Source organism: Corythoichthys intestinalis, chromosome 15 (assembly GCF_030265065.1).
Source record: "Corythoichthys intestinalis isolate RoL2023-P3 chromosome 15, ASM3026506v1, whole genome shotgun sequence".
In the NCBI taxonomy this organism is placed as follows: Eukaryota; Metazoa; Chordata; class Actinopteri; order Syngnathiformes; family Syngnathidae; genus Corythoichthys; species Corythoichthys intestinalis.
In genome coordinates this window covers 25,740,331-25,762,202 of record NC_080409.1, presented here as the reverse complement: position 1 = coordinate 25,762,202, position 21,872 = coordinate 25,740,331, and the positions used below count along the sequence as shown (strand labels likewise).

At 38.5% G+C, this 21,872-nt stretch overlaps 1 protein-coding gene across 1 annotated transcript in view; it reads right to left on the bottom strand.

The window, feature by feature from the left end:
- Nucleotides 1-5,390: 5,390 nt before the first annotated feature.
- Nucleotides 5,391-21,872, bottom strand: part of eif4eb (eukaryotic translation initiation factor 4eb) — a 24,752-nt gene continuing 8,270 nt past the window's right edge. Inside the window, exons 2-7 of the mRNA XM_057859469.1 lie at nt 20,717-20,829; nt 15,343-15,438; nt 15,196-15,259; nt 13,048-13,161; nt 8,464-8,603; nt 5,391-8,364 (exon numbers count right to left, since the gene is read on the bottom strand). Coding sequence (XP_057715452.1) covers nt 8,250-8,364; nt 8,464-8,603; nt 13,048-13,161; nt 15,196-15,259; nt 15,343-15,438; nt 20,717-20,829 — 642 coding nt within the window. The 3' untranslated portion in view covers nt 5,391-8,249. The remainder of the gene's footprint in view (nt 8,365-8,463; nt 8,604-13,047; nt 13,162-15,195; nt 15,260-15,342; nt 15,439-20,716; nt 20,830-21,872) is intronic.

The following is a 21,872-nucleotide window of genomic DNA, read 5'->3' as shown; positions in this document are numbered from 1 at the left end:
ACGGAGTACATAATTTATGATTGTACTCATCCGTTTATTGTTCATCTTATGTAACCGTCTTCTACTTGTGTTCTCTTTAATTTTCACTCTCAATTATTCATGGCTATTTAAATACCTATAGGGACTTTAGATCTGACCTTATTTCAAAGCTAACCTTATGTTTACTTAAGTAACAAATAGCCTTTTGAAGTCAGAAAATAATTTGCCATTGAATGTGGATTCAATGTACTGTTACTTAACAATGCATATACAGTGATCCCTCGTTACTTTGCGCTTTGTGCCCTCCGCCCATCGCAGATTTTTTTTTTTCAATTAAAAAATAAATAAATGCAGTAGTTTACAGAGCTGGCCCGATCCAATCACGTAGTCTCTTACTCTCGCTCCCGCTGCTTTTCTTGGTCAGGCAGTGCACTGGCGTTGCTTATTAAAGTTAATAATGATTGACAGATGTTAAGGTTTTAGCTTGCCAGAGACGCTGGGAAGCCGATACTTCAAAGTACCGCATGTGTCAATCATTGTTTAACTTGTTAAACAGCTGCTGTGGCAACTCATTGTGTGTAAAGCCTAAGTTATGCTGCTGCGTTGTGGTGACAGAGTAGCAACGGCGTAGACCCTACGTCAGTGGTCTCCAAACTATTCCACATAGGGCCGCAGTGGGTGCAGGATTTCATTCCAACAAAACAAGACCACACCTTTTCACCAATCTGGTGTTTTATAAGTGTAATCAGTTGATTGCAGTCAGGTGCTGCTTGTTTTAGTAGTGTTGAAATTCGCCTCCCCAGTCAAGCCGCATGGAAACAGCAACAGCCAAAACAAGTGCCGCTCGGCCGATGCTGCCTCGCGTGCGCCAACCGGGAAGGCGGAACTTCGCGCGTTCTCTTCTTATTTTAACCCTTTGTACTGACTCCATGTTTCAAAAGTTTAAAGAAGACTCACCGAAAACAGGTTGACAATTTATTCGTTGACAATGGTCAAAAACAAGGCAAAAACAGACGATGGAGGGAACAATGCTGAACCAACGCAAGGCTACATAACAAATGTTTCCGAGCAGCAAAATCTGTCTTATCTCAATGTCCAGTGTTTTTTAAGTCTGTGGGCCGGCCGAAGGTGTGTCCTGGCGTTGCTTTGGGATCATCCCTCTCTGGCCGGTTTCGGGTTGTTTAGGTTCGTGCGTGGATGGGATGTGGTTGCCACAGCGACCGCTGGTCTTGATGTCACAAGCGCCTGCTATCAACTTTGTTATCTGGGCTGGCACTACTTGTTTTAGAACAAAGCGTGCTGGTCTTTGTCCTTGTTCGTTTGTCGGGAGGACTGATTGCTAGAGTTGGTGTGTCAATCTTGCTTGTGGCACAGACGTTTCTTTAAACTATGGTATACAGTACTATACTATTTCATGATTGATTATATTACGTGTGTTCGAGTAATGCAAACAGTTAGACGGTGCCTACGAGAAACGGTACCATTTTTCCTTTTCCCCCTCATGAGCGCCGATAAGGTGATTAACTTTACTGTGTCAAGGGCACTGAGTGAAGTCTGCCTAAACTAGTTAGATGAATGTGTTAGACTAATGCAAACAATAATATGGTGTGTGCGAGAACGGTACCTTTTCCCTTCAGTAGAAACCACATTGGTTAAAAGGCCTGTACTTGATCGGTGTGAAGAAAAACCAGGACCCAGAACGGCCCTCGAGGACCGGTTTGGAGACCGCTGCCCTACGTCATCGACGAGCATTCGAAGTTCTGCGTCAAAGGAAGGCTTTGCTCTGTAATTCATCGCCAAGCCAATACAGAGGTATTGCATTGTGTTTGTGCGGTTTTGGGGTACTCTTGTCGAATTCCTTGAGTTTTCTGCCGGTTAGACAACAATGGCAACGGAAATGGAATGCTTGAATGTGGATCTTCAGCTCATCAACATTGAACAACCAATGTTGATCATACAAATGTTGAGGGCCAGGCGACGCATAAGACCGTTGCAGAGGTGGTCTGTTCGAATGTTGATGCCGCACAGAGACTGGGAGTCACATTATGAATTCTAGCATTGGATGGAAGCCAGCAAGCAACGTTTTGTCCGCTTTCTTTGCTGTGTCCTACAACCAGCCAGTGGGGAACCATAGCAGATTTCTGGCGGCTATAGAACTTTCCAAACTGCTTTGGAAGCCTTGATGGTAAACATGCTATCATAATAGTACCGAGGCACTATCAAACAGTGATGATCAAGTGTGTGAACTGTCTGTTGTTGAAAATTAAAAATCAAACTAACTCTTTTGACACCAAAACTGCTTTATTCTTCATATACTTGAAGTGTAAAATGTAAATGAGTCACAGACTCACAGCAAACACTTCCGAACACACACATACAGTACTTGTCTCGGAGGTTCTTCTATTTTTTACATGCGTTCGCTGACCTCCAGCCCCGTATTTTTAGCAATCTCCTTCGGCCTTCCACAAATTGCTTGCCATTTGGCAATCTTTATAATGCCTTGATGAAACAGTGTACAGGTGGTTGCACTTGCGTACCTCTTCGAATATGCTCTCGTCGGCTCGGTCCATTTTTGATTGTAGCGCAGGAATGTTTGTAAATGGCCGTAATTTCGCGCTGAACTGGAAACAACAGGCTGAGCGGACCAATCCCAGTCCATTTGTGTCACGTCACCACGTGTCGATGTGACGCGTGACCGGATTTTGTGGAGGTGCACGTCAGGCTATGGTGGAGGGTCATAAATTGGGTCTGCCTTGTCGGCGTAGGTCCGCCGCAGAAGCATAAACCAGCCTTAAGTGAACAGCTTGAACGGATTTGAGTGGACTCAATCAATGAAGCATTTGATAAAGACAAGTATCTAGCAAGAATAAAGTAGAACTTTAAACTTGTTTAAAAATAATTCATTGGGACAGTTACATGTTTAAGATCATTTTTAATTTGAAGTGTTTAAAAACCATTTATTAAAATTAGGGCTGTCAAACGATTAAAATTTTTAATCGAGTTAATTACAGCTTAAAAGTTAATTAACCGCAATTAATCACAATTCAAACCATCTATAAAATATGCCATATTTTTCTGTAAATTATTGTTGGAATGGAAAGATAAGACACAAGATGGATATATACATTCAACATACGGAACATAAGGACTGTATTTGTTTATTATAACAATAAATCAACAAGATGGCATTAACAACATTAACATTCTGTTAAAGCGATCCATGGATAGAAAGACTTGTAGTTCTTAAAAGATAAATGTTAGTACAAGTTATAGAAATTTTATATTAAAACCCCTCTTAATGTTTTCGTTTTAATAAAATTTGTAAAATTTTCAATCAAAAAATAAACTAGTAGCCCGCCATTGTTGATGTCAATAATTACTTAAACAATGCTCATGGGTGCTGAAGCCTATAAAATCAGTTGCACCCAAGCGCCAGCAGAGGGCGGCAAAACTCCATAAAACACAACAAGTGAGCGTTTCACTGTACTTAAAACTGTCTGAGCGGGGCATCTGCGTTAATTGCGTCAAATATTTTAACGTGATTAATTAAAAAAAATAATTAACGCCCGTTAACGCGATAATTTTGACAGCCCTAATTAGAATATATATACGTATACAAAAGTTCACAAGATTTTAAAAAATTATACTATGGGAAAAATGTAAAATAAATAAATTAATTAATTAAAAAATAATAATAATAATAATAAAAAAATAAAAACATGTCTTATATGTATCTTTCCAATGCTAAATCTGAATGAAAACACTGAACACACACACACACACAAAAAAAAAGGGGGGGGGGGCGCTATTTTGCGGTTTTTCACTTATTGCGGCGGGTTCTGCCCCACATTAACTGTGAAAAACGAGGGATCACTGTATTCAGCAGTATGCGGCATTGTTATTTTAGAACTGCAACTTCAGTGTAAGTTAAAACTGGTTTTATGTTTGAAAGTCTTCGGGGAACAGTTGCACCCACGTAGACCAAATTTAAAGAGACAAGAACATGTACAGTATCTGACAGTCTGACAACATCGTATGAGCAGTGAAGAGCCCATGGGAGAAATACAAAGCTTTCTATGACCGTCTGTGGATTTAATATCAAAGCATGAGTTAATACACTGTTTGACTGCTGTTTAGTAGTTGGGTTTTATAGAAATTACTGATAGGGTGAGTGGAGATCAGTTATGATCAATAAAGAAAACCATAAATTTTGCTTAGTGTTTGTTTTTCACTGCTTGATTATATTGTATGATGGCACTGTTCCAGTGATCCTTTCGTGGCGAAGCTTTAATGTCACTTCACGATTCTTGATTGAAGCCATAGGGTAGGATAACTGCTTCTGTGATTGTCGCCTCCCTTGCTGTAATCTGAGTAAACAAATCCAACCATTGATCTTTACACTGCTGCAAGCAAAATAATCATAGAGTAGACCCTGGGGTAATTCATCAGTCAACAGGAGAATAGTTAACTCATAAAGCAATAAGCTTCTCCAGTGGCTGTGGCTCCTCAGATCATGTACTCACAAGGGTATAACACCCTGGGCTTTCATAGTTATTGGTACATATGCTTAAATACCCTTTGTATTGCTTATCCCCAGATAATGCTACACTATAGTCTAAATTAATTAAATTCCCTTTGAATAGGGAACTGACATGATCAAATAATGAAGTAAACATGTAACTTGGTGGCCGTTTACTGGGGATGCAGTGACAGCAATCTGCAACGATTTCTCCAGAAACAGCCTTTCCTTGTTGGTCGATAACGATAACTTATCATGCTGTGAGGATTTGTTTATAAAGGATCCTATGTGGAGATCAACTGACCTTTAAAGGTTGCTACAACTTGAACATCACTTAAACAAGGACTCTGTTAGACTTCCGATCCAGCAGTAAGCAGTGTGCCTGCTGGCTTGAAGACTACCCGCATCTTGATGACATTTGTCTCCTTTAAAATGACATTTTTAAAGCAGCCGACATACAAATTAAATATGTTATGCCATGTCCTCAAAACCTTTTCTTTGAAAGTTCTATTTATACTGACATTTCGAATATAGGGAGATGGTCACTTCAATTGAACTACAGTGAATGTTTAATGCCAATTTGGTTAGTCTTTTATAAGAACCTTGGCAGCAAGCACAGGATATTTATTAGGGATGTCTTGATCACACATTTTTGCATGAGAATCAGTCACCAGATTTTGAGGATCTGCAAAAACTGATAAATAATAGCCGTCCAAATGCCCTCACCCGCAATTTGAACAAAGCAGTGGTCTCATTGAAGTGATTAAGGAGAAGTTTCAATTCATTTGTGCCGCAAAAATAAGGTTGCACACACACAACACGTCAATACTTTTATATAAAAAAAAAAAATAATAAAATTGGTCGTCCAATATGGTAAATTGGATCCTCATTGTGATTTTTTTTTCTCATTGCTAGACATTGTTCTTTAATGTTTGCTCCAGTCATGTAAATATGTTTTATACATAATGTATCACAAAAGTGAGTACACCCCTCGCATTTCCGCAGACATTTAAGTATATCTTTTCATGGGACAACACTAACAAAATGACACTTTGACACAATGAAAAGTAGTCTGTGTGCAGCTTATATAATAGAGTTAATTTATTTTCCCCTCAAAATAACTCAAAATATAACCATTAATATCTAAACCCCTGGCAACAAATGTGAGTACACTCCTTAGAAACTACGTCCATCCCTAAATGTCCAAATTGAATACTCCTTGTCGTTTTCTCTCCAAAATGTCATGTGACTCGTTACAGGAGTGTTGTCAGCATTGCTGCAGAGATTGAAGAGATGGTGGGGTCAGCCTGTTAGTGCTCAAACCATACACCGCACTCTACATCAAATTGGTGTGCATGGCTGTCACCCCAGGAGGAAGCCTCTTCTGAAGATGGTACACAAGAAAGCCCCAAACAGTTTGCTGAAGACATGTCAACAAAGCACGTGGATTACTGGAACCATGTCTTATGGTCTGATGAGACGGGCGAGCTTTCTTGCTATTGTTTCTCAATATAAATGAATAGCAAATTACCCTTGTCGAACTTGTTGCACTCTGTTCATACAGTAACACAAGCACATTCATATCATTTTCTGAAATAGCCAAAGAATTCTCATCACTGTTTGCCTCTTGGGCTTCATGACCAGTTTTCCATTGAGAAAATGAACCATCGTGAAGCTTTGAATCAATTGGCTGCAAAGATTCATTCAAAGGAGCTTCATTTGGTCATCACTGATCAACTTAATCCCTCACTTCCCTTGGGAGAGACAGGCCATCTCTGCTGCCACCTGCTATCAACACTGTTGTCGTACAACGTGCCTCATGCCTTCCACCATGCATTGCAGTACTACAGATGTAAATAACATTTAAACTTAAGGCTCCGTGCTAATTATTTAGTGCACCAGATGTTTTATCAATTGCTAGTTATGCTACTTAGTTATGTGATAATGTTGTTTTGAAACTATTAGTTTGAATGACCTTTGATCAGCACTGTGATATGATGTACACTTTGTAAATATGAATGTGTGTATGAATAAATTGAAACTGAATTTAAACCCCTGCCATTATTTGTCCTTTTTCTTTAAGTGGATCTGCTTACATACTGTTAGAATGGACTGTTCCTCCCTGCCTCATATGTGCTACAAAATAGCAGGTGGCTAATACAATCCAGGATGAAAAGGGCTACAATTTTTATATAAAGCCTATTTAAATATATTTGATATGTTAGAAAATGTTCTGGAAGTGTAGTGTGAATTTTTTTTTCTCCCTCCAAAGCAATTTGGCACCCCCACCACTAGACAGCGCCCTAGGCAACTGTCTAGTCACCTATGCCCAGGGCCGGCCCTGACAGCAATTCTTCGATCACTGCCAACCCTTCCAGTCAAAAAAGATTAGAAATCTATCGCCATGGCAGTCAATGAGTTAAAACTTAAAATTTTTTTTGAAAACACAGATTTTTTTTTTTACCCTATTATGATCCTCAGAACATTACATGATGGGGTCCAATTTCCCTAATAAACCCGAACAATTATCGGTACCTGCAAGAGAGTTAAAGAATCAGTAACTCTTAGTGGTAATACCATAATACACAACAATTTCAAGATGAAAGAATCTATGAATTTGCAATGAGTGACATTGCAAATGATTGCAAAACTCCTGTTTTAATTATATTAACCCAAAAGAACATCAGTCATAAAATATAGAGACTAAGAAGCGTGGTTACATGCAACAGTCAGGGCAAAAAAGTTAAACTTCCCTGCTAATTGAACAATATGCAGGCTAGAATAAATTAAAGGGTTTAATTTCTTAGACAATTACAGCAAACCACTCATGCTGTAGAAAATGGCAAAAAAAATACATTTTTGCATTTCAGGACTGACTGCAATTAAAAAAAAAGAAAGGAATTACCGGTAGTATATATATATTTTTTTACTTAGAGTATTCATGAAGCACTCTAAGTAGCAACATCTAGTAATAGCACTCATTGGATATGTTTACATGGCCAGCAAAAACCAGACATTGAACGGAACATGTTTCTTTTTTAGTGATCACATTAGTTTCCATTTTGCTGAACTATTCAACTATAATCCAATTTACTTAAAAACCACTACGGAGTTACATCCATATTGCATCCCAATGTCATTGTTGACTTGCATTGTTTAGAGATAGTAGCTAAAAAATGTGCACTAATAATGTTAATTTTACATCGATGTCCGAGCGAACAACGGTGTTAGTGTTTTAACTAAGCCTGGCAAGTTAACTCGCAGTTACCTCCCAATTTAACACAGATAATTATTTGAACTCATTCCCCATGAGTCAATATGAAATAATATTTCTCTAACATTGCAGTACATTTAGAAGTTTGCTAAAAAACACTTTTGAATGCATTATCGGATTGTAGGACTATGCGATTAATCGCAGGTAATCTCACGCAATTAATCACGATTAAAATGTGCCCAGCACTACTTCAAAGATATTCTATTGGCTTTTATAAAAAAAGTGTGCTAAACGCCACTTTTGAATTCATTCTCGGCTTGTGTGTATGACAATGCCATTAATACCAGTTAATCTTACGCATAATAAAATGTGCTCAGTCCAAGTTTTGACATTAAAATATTTCTGTGGTCTAAGTGATTGGCAGGCTCTGGAAGCATTTGGCATGTAACCTTGGATTGCATTCCGCAGTCTTTGCAGTAAAGTAAACAAATGCACCAACAAATATGACAAGTTGAAAAGGGGCACAATGGGTGCTTCTCAAACAACAAATTTGTTCTTGGTGGTTGAGCCACTTTTAGTTGCTGTGTCAGAGTGGGATTGGTAGCCAATAGTCATCTTCATGGGGAGCCCCAACCGCTCCTTGTAAACTCTCCTGTTGGCAGGAAAAAAAAAAATTAAGTTGGATGACTGCTGGTATTCGTATAATTTGTACAAATACAAACATTTGGCTATTTTAAAGCAAGCTCCTCACCCGATGTGTGTTACAGCATCACGGTTTTGACAGTCTGATGTCCAGACAGCAATTTTATCTCCTTTTGCGCGGATGTTGACCACAGCTCCACAAACGTCATCACTATAGTCATCAAAGGCCTCCCCAACTAAACACAAGAGCTGAAAAGTAAGGACGAGAAGCAATTATGGACTGGGATGAAGATATTATGAAAGACCAATTGCTGAAATATCTAAGAATTGACTTAGTATTCCAATACTTAATACCAAATATTATGCATTGATGAAATCGAAGACGTTTTCATCTTTTATTAAACATCAGAAAAATTAAATTCAAATGTTATATTTCTCACTTTTTTTTCTTCTTTTAAACAAAAGCTTTTCCGCTGCGATAAACAAGATAAAGTTGTTGTCTGGCTCTTTAAGCCAGGGGTGCCCATTACGCCGATCGCAACGCTAGTATGGGTAGCTCACTGAATCAAAAAACGTTTCTTTTTAATGCACATAGTTAAATATGTTGTGTGGGCAACATAACCTCATATGTTGCTCACACAATATAATTAACTATGTATTTTATTAATATATATATATATATATATATATATATATTAGGGCTGTCAAACGATTAAAATTTTTAATCGAGTTAATTACAGCTTAAAAATTAATTAATCGTAATTAATCGCAATTAATCGCAATTCAAACCATCTATAAAATATGCCATATTTTTCTGTAAATTATATATATATTCTGTAAAATAAATTGTTGGAATGGAAAGATAAAACACAAGATGGATATATACATTCAACATACGGTACATAAGGACTGTAGTGGGCATTTCACTCTACTGTCATTTAAATCTGTCTATGCTGTCCTCACTCCGAAGCGTCTACTTTTTCCAAAGCTAGACAGCTAGTGAACGACGCCTTAATAATTAGACTTCTTCCTTTTTCATTGGTTTATTAATAAAATGGCCTCAAACCATTGTCCTCTTTAGGCTGTCGTAAAACTACAAAATAAAAGTACACAAGCATTGCATTAGCAACAACGTTAGCTTAGCACGCTATACAGGTTCACTAAACAAAAACAAAAAGCGTCTCATACAAAAAATATAACATTTCGCTTACTAACATAATATGTACATTCTTTACAACAACCATACTTACGGAAAAATCTTGTCCAAGGATCATATAAGCACAACATTATCAGCCCGAGACGTCGTGCAGCCATAATGAAGAAAGAAAAGAAGAAAATAATAAACCATGTCGCAAAGCGACCATAAGAGTTCGCTGTTGGACAGCAAAAAAAGCCTTGCTGTAAAACTTACCAAAAGGCAGAATACTTTCTGAGAGGGACATGTGCGTTAATTGTGTCAAATATTTTAACGTAATTAATTAAAAAAATTAATTACCGCGCGTTAACGCGATAATTTTGACAGCCCTAATATATATATATATATATATATATATATATATATATATATATATATATATATATATATATATATATATATATATATATATATATATATATATATATATATATATATATATATATATATATATATATATATTTATAAGGCGGAAAACACACATGGCTGAAAAAAGTTTCTGGTCTTGCAACCCTCTTTAAAAATAACTGCTGTATTTTAAGTCAAAAGAACTATTGTGTTTGATAGAATATGTCTAGATGCTGCCATAGTAGTTTCTTTGCGCATTAAACCCCTGAACTATTTTTAATTTGTCCGTTTTACCCTGGGGACCCCAGTTTACAGACACCGCGCAACCGCTTTTGTTTCAACCCAGCCATAATGAAAAGTAATTATATTTATCCTTCGAAATATCTATCATTTTCAGCTTACAAGAAAGACTATAAAATTATTCACTCACATAGTATTTTAAACTTTTAACAAAGTACATCACAATTAAAAAAAACTGTGTCTGTAAATAGGTCACGGATATCTCCCTCATAACTATAACTTAATTGACTTTTTTTGTTACTGTCGCATTATCCCCGATATTTTAGATGATAAATGACCGGTCCAAACAAAGAAAAATTGAAAAAAAAAAAAAAATGTTTAAAAGGTAAACATTTGAAAAATAAAAACTCAACTACTCCTTGATGTCTAAGATTTCTGCATTGCGACCCTTGTTATATTACCTTGTTTCACCCATAAAATCCCCCAAAAGTCGGGACTGTGGCTATTCTGTGTCTTGACACTCGGTGAGACATGCTACATGGAGTTCTTGATCGAAACAAGATAAGTACGAGATAATATCTCGTTAAAGTCATGGCGTCTATAATTCTGCTCTCTCATGCTCTCACCTTCTAGTTGGGGTTTAGGGGTTTTAAACTTTTTTCTTAATTAAATGCCCACTTTTTTTAATGCCCTGCTTTTTTCTTCCCCCAGAAAACTGAGATTTTAAGCTTTCCAATGATGTATCACACATGTATATTCAGGGGTGCACATAAGTGGTCCGCATGCGCGCATGCGTACTGGACGTATAAAAACGCGCTGGCCCTCAACGGCTTCCATACACTTTTGCGTATCGATGGCTGACCACTGTATTTGCGGTGGACACGAGATAATCACTTCTCAAAATGTCGGAGGCAGGCCCCACTGAGTAATTATTTCCGTGTTCCCCCACCCCCGTCAAAGGACAGACAGACGACAGAGACGTCACCGGAGCTACCGAAAAAAGGTCTTTTGCTGAAAAGTGGCTGCAGGAGGTACCATAGCTAGAAGCAAATGATGCTCGCACGGATATGTGGTACAAAATTTGCCGTGAGAATCGCTGATAAGAGCAGCGCATTTTATGTAGGGTCCAAGAATTTCAGCCATCCAAACTTTGAAATGCATGAAAAAAACAGAGCATGTGGCAATTAAGCAAACTATCGATGTCAGGCAGCACCCCACTCGCCCTATGGACAAGTGGCGGAATAAAGTTAATGAAGAGCAGCGCCATGCACTGACAAACGTGTTTTTGCTCGCATTTCACAAAGCTAAACATGCACGTTCAATGAGCTCTTATGAGGAGGAGGACATCCCACTTTTACAAAGGCTTGGAGTTAATGTGGGAGCCGCAAAATGCCCTTTATTTTGAATTAATACTGCTTTTATGTTTATTTCTTTACATTTCACTTCAAAGTAATGGCAATTTTGTTGTGCCAGTTGATGTTAATCAGGCATTAATTGTTAATATAATTAATTAAAGGTATTTGGCTCTAACTAAAGCTTGTCATAATTTTATCGCATCAGGCGGGTCAGCTCTCAAGCTCAATGAGGACCAAGTCACATCTCCAGGTCCTCCTCTGAGAACCTGGGCAAAAAAAATATGTGCACCCCTGTGTATATAGGACAATTTTGACATTTGGCGAAATGGTGGTCTCAGAGCGGAACTTCAAGTCAACTGAGTGTTTCCCCCATGTATACACACATATAGGTATTCTTTTTTTTTTTTTTTTTTTGCAATGTATGTATATCTGGGCATTATTTTGTTCCTTTTAAATCATTTACTGCCACTGGCAGTGATAAGTAACAAATTCATTTTAACTGGCATTGAGGAATCACGTTTCACTGCCATTGACAGCGGTAGACGTCCAATTTGACTGGGTGGCTGGCAGCAATTGTTTGAATGCATTTAAAATGGGATTGGATGTCTATCGCCGTAAATGGTAGCCAATACATTAATACTTAAAAGAAGAATAAATATAAATATATTTTTTTTACCCAATTCCGACCCTCTGAAAATTACGTGATTGCGCCTGATTTCCGATCACGTGATTGGAACGGAGATATCCCTAAATCCATGGCCTGTTTCCCACCAGTCAACAAGCTTTACAACCTTTGTTCGGCTACACTGTACAGTATTTTTTTTACTCTGGAAAAAGTAACTAATGCATCGAAGCTAGTAGTGGTAAGGAATTTTCCACTGTGCAGTATATGATTTAAAAAAAAAACAAAAAAAAAACAGCAACACGCCGCAAAAACACACCTCCTAGAACTAGTTCAATTCCCTTGTTTTCAGTGCGAATCTACCAGAAATAAGTAAAATTATCTGCCATTGCTTAAAGTAAATTTTACTCAGATTTTTAAAAAAAATAAGAATAATAGCTAGCTGAAAACAAGCTTAACAGACTTATTTTAAGCAATTAGTATATTTAATCTTAAACCGAAAAGCAAATGTTCTTAATTCAAGAATAGATATTGTTCAAAACATTATTTGAAATAATTTTTTTCTTGATTTAGGTGAGAAATTACCAACTTTTAGGTGTATGGGATTAATAAAAACAATAGTAATATTTCTCAAAAAAATAAAAAATGCTTTCAAATGTTTTAAGCAATATCTATTCTTAAATTAGGAAAATTTCTGACAAAAAGTTCTTTTAAGCTTAAATATACTAATGTATTGTTTAAAATAAGTCCGAATAGATTATTTTCAGCTAGGTATTTTTCTTATTTCAAGAAATTTAAGTAAAATTTACCTGAAGCACTGGCAGATAATTTCACTTATTTCTGATCAATTTACACTGAAAACAAGGTAATTGAACTCGTTTTAAGGTGGTGTGTTTTCGCAGTGCATATACTGTAGTCAATATGCAAACCCACAGTTTCTAACCAGAAGCGGTCCAGGTCTAATCTTCTCTGCTGCTTGTTAAGTGTAATCAGCCAGCGTCCTCCACGTACGTTTCTCTCATCCTCCCACATGGGCTCAATTCCATCCTGGAGCAAACATTAATTGTGTTAAATTCATTGTTTACTCAGTTGTTAACACACACTTTCAAAAACAATGACTGGTGTCATGACATGCAGCATGTCATTTCAAACTCATCAAAGGGGGTTGAATTTGGAATCCACTTCAAAGATTTCTAGCTAAAAGGGTATATCTGAAGTTTCCATTTTTATACGGAAGGAATTAATTATTAGTCAAGGTAAAACCTTATTTTTGGTTAGACCAATTATCAAGATTATGATCCACATTTCTATGGTTCTAGGTTTTGGTGATGCAACCACAAAATAAACTAAAAACATTACAAACATTTAAAAAATTGGGTCATTCAGGATGTTAATACTGGAGATTGACCGATACGGGTTTTTCAGGACTGATATCTATTATTAGTTGTTAGAGGGGCAGATAACCAATTTTTGGAGCAGATATTCATTTACAGTAAACATGTAAAAAAATTGGCATAAAAATTTGAATAATGCAAACACTGAACTTTATTGAAATGCCTAGAGCAGTGGTCTCCAAACTATTCCACAGAGCCGCAGTGGGTGCAGGATTTCACTCCAACAAAACAAGACCGCACCTTTTCACCAATCTGGTGTTTTTTAAAGTATAATCAGTTGATTGCAGGTGCTGCTTGTTTTAGTACAAACACATTGATTTAAAGGTCTGCGCTTGATCAGTATGAACAAAAACCAGGACCCACAGCGGCCCTCAAGGAACGGTTTGGAGACCCCTGGCCTAGAGCATCTTTACTGAATCTGGAGTGTGTGTTTCAGTGGCAGAGTAGTCATTCCCCAACCCAGAGGTTGTGGGTTCGATTCTCCGCTCTGATGACCTCATCTAAGTATCCCTGAGCAAGACAATAAACCCCCAAGTTGTTCCTGGTGCTGCGTCACCAGTAGGTTAGATGAGGATCAGTGTTGTCACAGTTTGCTTGAAAAAGTAATTCGATTACTGATTAAGCGTAAAAAAAGTAATCTAGTTACTTTACTGATTATTTTATTATCAAAGTAATTAAGTCCCTTTAAAAGTAATTTATCGGTTACTTTTTACCAATTTTTCTCCCCTTTGCCGCCTCAACATAAAAGACTGACAAAAGGAAAATGTCATCGCATATAACTGACTTTCCCATAGTTGAGTTTAAAGGGAAAGATCAGAATATTTCACATAAGGCTTAATGTTTGAGTTAGCGGAGGTTTAATTAGTCGATGGAGTTGATTTCAACCACCATTGACTCGCGCTAGCTTAGCCACTTCGGAGCCCTGAAACTAACAAATTACTGAAAAACTGCATGGAATTTGTTGAAATCAACTCAACTGACTAATTAAGCCCTGTTAATTCGAAGATTAAGCCTAATGTCAAAAATTCTGCATTTCGAGCTGGGGTTAAGAAGTTATGGTTAACAGCATATCACTGCCAATGTAAAACAATGCAAATTGACTGCACAATATTCAAAAACACGCAAATGAATTGCACAGTGCAATTAACACAAGGGTGGGGGCAGGCACGGATGGCACACGCCTTTCTCAGGCCCAAAACAGTGCGTGTGACTCGCGACCAAAACAGGAAGTAACTGTGAGCGGTTACCATGGAAACGAACACGTAGCGGGAACCTTTCTAACATTTTCTATTCAAAATGCTCTTTGTACATGACTACAATACTCGTCATTCTACATACATTATGAGGCAATAACAAAAACGAAACTAACTTAAATCAGATTACTGGTTTGGAAAAATGAACGCGTCAGATTACAGTAACACTTTACTTAGTCATGCGTTAGTGACAACACTGATGACGATATAGTGTGATGCGCTTTGTGGGCCTTAAAAGGTGGAAAGGCACAATACAAGTGTAATTCCATTTCGCATACCATTTAACGAATCAGAGGACGAGGTGAATACTACTTCAGATAAAAAAAAAAAAAAAAAAAAAAAAAAAGGCCGATACCGATGTACGTCAAATTTCCAAATATCGGCGCCGATAATCGGTCTATCTCTAGTTAATACTATGAATTGATCAAACACACCTTGAAAAGGGAGTAATCACAGCCTGACATGAGATTGCTTGACAACTGGATATGGTTGTACAGACTGGAAAGAAATAGTATACTAGTAAACAAAATGATTTGAATTGTAATTTCAGTAGATTACTGAAGAAATGTATTGCCACTTACGCCCAAAAATCTTCAACTGTATCAAATTTAGAGATGAGTCGCAGGTTGGCCTGCCATGTTTTGCTCTTGTCATTCTTGAAGAACCAGAGCGACCATCTGTTAGGGTGTGAACAGAAACATAGATTTGGATAAATGTAAAAACTCCTCATTAACTAATTAGCTGCCATGGACGGCGGTGGACGTCCAATCCATTTTAAGAGAGAGGGTTGACAGCGAAACAAAGTTCATTTGCTGCCACTCTTCAAATGGCTTGGATGTCTACAAGAGATAAACCAGTTATAAACTGCAACAGAAGAAGGATGTTTTCATCCCACATCATCAGTGGAAAAAGTAAAGAGAGGTTGATAAAAGTCAAAGACACTCAGCTTTATAGCAAATGAGTAATCAGGATGCACCTGGATGCTGTTTGTACGAACTGTTGAGTCATCTGCTCCGGTTTCTATTCCATTTAATCCTGACATTGTGAGTGCACTCACGTCCGAACGAAATTAGGGATGGGCATTTGACTAAACGTGCTTTATCAACTATACCGTAGCCGAGGGTAAAAATCTGACTCGGATCCTGAATCTCTAAACATACAGAATTGAACTGAACTTTTATAAACATAATAAATGGTAAATTAAGGGGCTGTTTACACGGTGACGCTCCAAGAATACGACAAATTTCATTTTTGCATTTACATGGTTCCGTCTCCATTTGAACAAAGTTGCAATTCCGCGCGAAAACGATGTGTTATTCATGCCATGCCCTAGGGGGCAGTGCACTTCCTCGACAACAACCTCCTTGGCCAGGAAGACAACATACTCGCCCACTCGAAGCAATGGCGTCCACTCGTTTTTTCTTTCGCTTCAAATCAGAGGTTGCGCTAGACTTTTTTGTTGTCTGTCATTTTGACTGACAGGGTCATAAAAATCCGGTCATAATCTATTTTTACCCGTCACTTAAATTTTTAAAATGTTATTAATGACATATTCAATAGTATTTAGTTTTCATTCATCTTTAATTAATATTCTGTCCAAACAAGCTTAACAGAGAATCCACACCGCGCCATCACACATCAAGCAGCTGTGCGTTATTAGCGCCTAGCTTGCCTTAAACACGGCTTTTTAGGAAGGGTCGGACTTGACAAGTCATAAAAAAAAAAAAAAAAGGGTTTGAGGATAAGCCTGAGAATGATCGGTTTTCTCTCTGCTCCATATAAGCAATATTTCAACATTGCTTACACGGCCGAGATTCGGGGTAAACTGCTCGTATGTGTGTGTGACATGCACGAACAGTGCGTGCATGCTATTGATCCATATAATTTGAATATAAACCTGTACAGGGATTATTTATGCCTGTTATTTGTGTCCTCTTTTTAATAAGCAAAATATGATATCCCTGGAATGACGGATGACAGCCAGCATGTGTGATTGTATGGTCATTTGTTTTGATGCTTCTGCGCATGCGGGTCGTCTTGCTCAGCGCATGTCGGACTGCGAATTAGGCTACGTTCATACTACAAGTCTTAAGGCGCGAATCCGATTTTTTCGTGTTTTTGCGACTCGAGTGACGCATTAACTTGACGGTCTGAACGTGACAAGTTGCATAGAACTGGACCATTTCAAATCCGATCTGGGTTACTTTCGTATGTGGTTCAAATCCGATCTGGGCCACATTTTTCCAGACTCTCGCGGCGGTCCGTACTGTCCAGTCTCTCAAATCGGAATTCATGCAGCAATTACGTCATCAAAAAGCGAGAGAGACGCCACGGAAGCGATGCAGCTGTGCGTTATTAGCGCCTAGTTTGCTTTGAACACTGCTTTTTAGGAAGGGTCGGACTTGACAACAGTCATATAAAAAGCCTGAGAATGATTGGTTTTCTGTCTGCTCCATATAAGCAACATTTCAACATTGCTTACACGGCCGAGAGTCGCGGCAAACTGCGCGTATGTGTGTGTGACATGCACGAACAGTGCGTGCGACATGCACGAACAGTGCGTGCATGCTATCGATCCATATATTTTGAATAAAAACCTAAACTGGGATTATTTATGTCTGTTATTTGTGTCACACACGCATACGGGCAGTTTGCCCCGACTCTCGGCCGTGTAAGCAAAGTTGAAATATTGCTTATATGGAGCAGAGAGAAAACCGATCATTCTCAGGCTTATCCTCAAACCTATTTTTATTTTTTTATGACTGTTGTCAAGTCCGACCCTTCCTAAAAAGCCGTGTTCAAGGCAAGCTAGGCGCTAATAACGCACTGCTGCATCGCTACCATAGCTACCGTACAGTCTCTCGCTTTTTGATGACGTAATTGCTGCATTAAATCCGATTTGCGGGACTGGACGGTACTGACCGCCGCGACAGTTTGGAAAAATTTGGCCCAGATCGGATTTAGACCACATACGAAAGTGACCCAGATCGGATTTGAAATGGTCCCGTTCTATGCGACTTGTCACGTTCAGACCATCAAGTTAATGCCTCACTCGAGTCGGAAAAACATGAAAAAATCGGATTCGTGCATTAAGACCTGTAGTATGAACGTAGCCTTAGTTCGGACGCTCAGTTGCCTTGATATTTTTCCGAGTAAGGCCAACGACGTCATGCATCAAGAGAGACAATAGCTAATTTATATGCTAACTCGCCACCCTATGGTCTGGGGTGTGAATTGCAACCTGTCAAAATGACGGACTTCAGTTTTCCGTCACCGTTTTAAAAAACCGGTCAACGACGGAAAATATTCGGTTAACGCGACCCTTGCTTCAAATGCAAAAAAAAAAACAAACTTAAAATATATTTGAATTAAAAATACTACAAAAACAGTAAATTAAAGCTGACCATGTTTGCTGTTTTGAATTTTTACTAGCAGCGACTGCACATGCCCAAAGTTACATGTGCGAGTGATGACGCCACTGGAGCGAGAGCATTCCATTCATATGGTTGTGGAGCAATCCCTGCAATTGAATCGTTCCGCTTTGGACGGCGGAATGAAAAGTTTGCGTCTTCGTCTTCTGTTTTTGCCATCACCACGTAAAGGCGAGGCTATTCCGCTACACAATTGTTGAATCTTGGTGTCGCAGCATCACCAAAACATTTTTTTTCAATGAGGAAAAAAATTGTTTCTTATTTATTTACCAAAACATATATAAACATTTTAGAGCTTCAATCACAATACCAGGATATTTTTGCTCAAGGTTGTCATACCGTCAGAATATGATACTGTCGTGTGCCTATTTCAGACAAATGACTGAATCCTGTCAGCCACTTTCTCCAATAAGGACTTTCATGCCCTTCCGCCTAGCTACCGTTTCTGCATCAATTTGGTTGTTTTCTCTTCGAGACAGTATGAATACTCTTACTATATCTGCATATCGTTACAGCAATGGTCACAATAAGATTGTGTGACTAATTAAAATGTCAACCCTTTGTTTTTGACACATAGCCTTGTTTAAATAATAAATACATTTAAATAATAATACATTTTTTTCTAGGCTGCTTTCAGGACACTAAAGGTCACTGTAAAAAAGATAAAAAATTAAAATACCGGTATACAAAATGAAGTGCTTTACATACATATAAAACCCATAACAACATGAAATTGTGAAGTAGGAATAACGGTGTTATGAAAAAGAATAAGCCTGTCTGAATAAATATTTTAAGCTGTGATTTGAAGGTGGTAATAGAGTTGAAGTCTTTATATGTTCAGGAAGGTCGTTACAAAGGTAGGGAGCTGAGCAGCTGAAATGCTCTGGACCCCATGGTGGTCAAGCGAGCAAGTGGTATAGTGCATTGATTGGATGAAGAAGGCCTCGAGGGGGCGGATGGAAGCATGTATATGGAGGAAGTTAGTGAGATACTGACGGGCCAGGTAGGTTAAGGCCCTGAAGGTTAAAAGAAGGATTCTGTAGATAACGCGGAATTTAATGAGTGTAATGTGACTCATGGAGGGAGTTGTCATGATGATCTGGGCAGCAACATTTTGAACTAGTTGCAATTTTTGAATTTGTCAGGTAAACCAAGTAATAGGGAGTTACACTAATAAAGGTAAGATGTGACAAGGCTATGGAACAGGGTTGCAGTATTCTGAGGTGAGAGAGAGAAGGACGGAGACGCGGAGATACTGCGGAGGTGAAAATAAGCTGAAAGGGTGATGCTATTTATATGGCTCTGATATGAAAGTGTGAGGATAACACCCCGACTCTAAACCCAAGATGATGGGGAAATGGAAATTAAGAAGTTGTTCAATTAGAACAATTAGAAGGCGCTCTGTTTTATTATTGTTAAATTTGAGGAAATTGATAAAAACCAGATGCCCTATTTCCTGTAAACCAGGGGTCGCCAAACTGATCCTCAAGGGCCGCTGCAGGTCATGATTTTTGTTCCTATCGAACGAGGACAGACAGTTTAACCAATGAGCTTTATACTAAAACAAGCAGCACCTGACTGCAATGAACTGATTATATTTGTAAGACACCAGATTGGTGAAAAGGAGTTTTCTTTATCTTGTTTTGTTGCAATTTTGTTGCATCTACTATAGCCCTATGTGGAATAGTTTGGCGGAATAGAGATGAGTGGGAGGAAGGCTAGAATTGGGATTGATGGAAAGGTAGAGCAGGGTGTCATCCACATAGCAGTGGAAATGTCAAATTTGAGGAATATCTGACCTAGGGGGATGATATAGATGATAAATAAGAGAAGTCCATGAACAGAGCCTTGGGGAACACCAGAGGAAAAGAGACAAGGACGGGATGTAAAATAGTTTACCTGGATAAACTGAGCGCGACCAGAGAGGTATGAGATGGACTGATTTAGGGATGTGCCAGAAAAGCTAATGGAAACTAGTCTATGAATGAGAATGGCGTTGGGGATCGTATCAAATGCTGCGGTTAGGTCAAGGAGGATGAGTATAGAAAGAAGCTCAGAGTCAGCAGCCATAAGAAGGTCGTTGGTGATCTTTAACAAGGCAGTTTTAGTGCTATGTCATGGGCGAAACCCAGATTGGAACTGTTCATTAAGTTTATTCTCAGAGAGATGGGTATGGACTTCCATTGCGATAATTTTTTCGAGAACTTTGGACAGAAATGATAAATTGGAGATAAAGCTTAAATTATTCAAGTTATTTGTCTCTGTACTGGGTTTTTTTACTATTGCAATTACTGAAGCTAATTTGAGAGGTCAAGGAACATGAGGTAGGAGAAGAGTGTACAAAGGTAGTTTTATAAACCAAGCTAGGTCGTTAACAGAAGCTTTGACCAGACTAGTTTGCAAGGACAGAAGGTGACAAGTTGCATATTTGACTCTCCTGATGAAGTCAGATAGTTCAGAAACAGAGAAATGCCTGAATGATATACAAAACATCACATTTCTCACTGTGCTGTTTGAGCCTTGCCTGTTTTGTAGAGGGTGTTTGATGTAGGCTTCTGGGCTAACAATTTCTTGACTAGTCTCTTTTGCCTCTTCAGCTCCACCCTCTTCTAGCAGGGATGGATTTGGAGTAGTTTCCTGAGAGAGAGAGAGAGAGAGAGAGAGAGAGAGAGAGAGAGAGAGAGAGAGAGAGAGAGAGAGAGAGAGAGAGAGAGAGAAAAAACAAAACAAAAAAACATATGTAGAATAATGCTTTACAAAATGATGATATATTACCGAACCACATAAACCGTTCTAATGACATTTTACATGTCTATCATCATTCTAATGACATTTTAGATGTTTATCATCATTATCACCTTAAAAACCTGTTCTTGCAAAGCACATTTAAGAGCAGATGGCATCCAATTTGCACTGACTATCTCTACATTAATTTATTCACTGCTAGCCCTCCCGCTTCAAATGAATTGGATATGTAGCGCAGTCGATGGCAATTAGTTAAAAAAAGTTCTTCTTCTGGCTAAGATTTACCCTCCCAAAAACGTTCTTCTGACAAAGATTTACCCTCCCAACAATGAGTTTATCACTAGTAGATTTCCAATCCATTTGAACTTGTAGAGTGGCAGCAAATGAACGAACATTCATTCGCTGGGAGGGTGCAAGCTAGTGATGTAACGAGGTGCCCCGAGCCTTCGAAGCGTGTGTCGAGGGACATTTCTGCGAAGAGTGTACCGAGGCTCGCTTCATTTAGGGGAGGTTCCGAAAACGATGACCTCTGAAGCCTTGCTGTCCAGCTGAACCACGTGATTGCTTCAGGGAGTGCTTTATATTTTGACGCGCAGTTTGACAGCTCGCTGCAGCACATAAACACCTCTGGCTAGTGGTTACATTCCAAATATGGGTGTTTGAAGGAGAGTTGCGATCAGGTGAGAGTCTGGATAGTTTGGAGATTGAAAGGTTAAGGAGTGGTACAGTAGTTTATAGGATGGAGCCAGCAAGAAAGAGAAACTTTTGAATGAAAATGAATGACCCCCCCCCCCCACCCACCCATTCTGTACATCAATATTCAAGTTACACTTTTACTGTCCTCTGCCTGATTATGCTCATGCCAATCTGAGAAAAAAACATTGCACAACCTGTCATATTATGAGAATACCATTTGGGGAATCATTTTCACACGC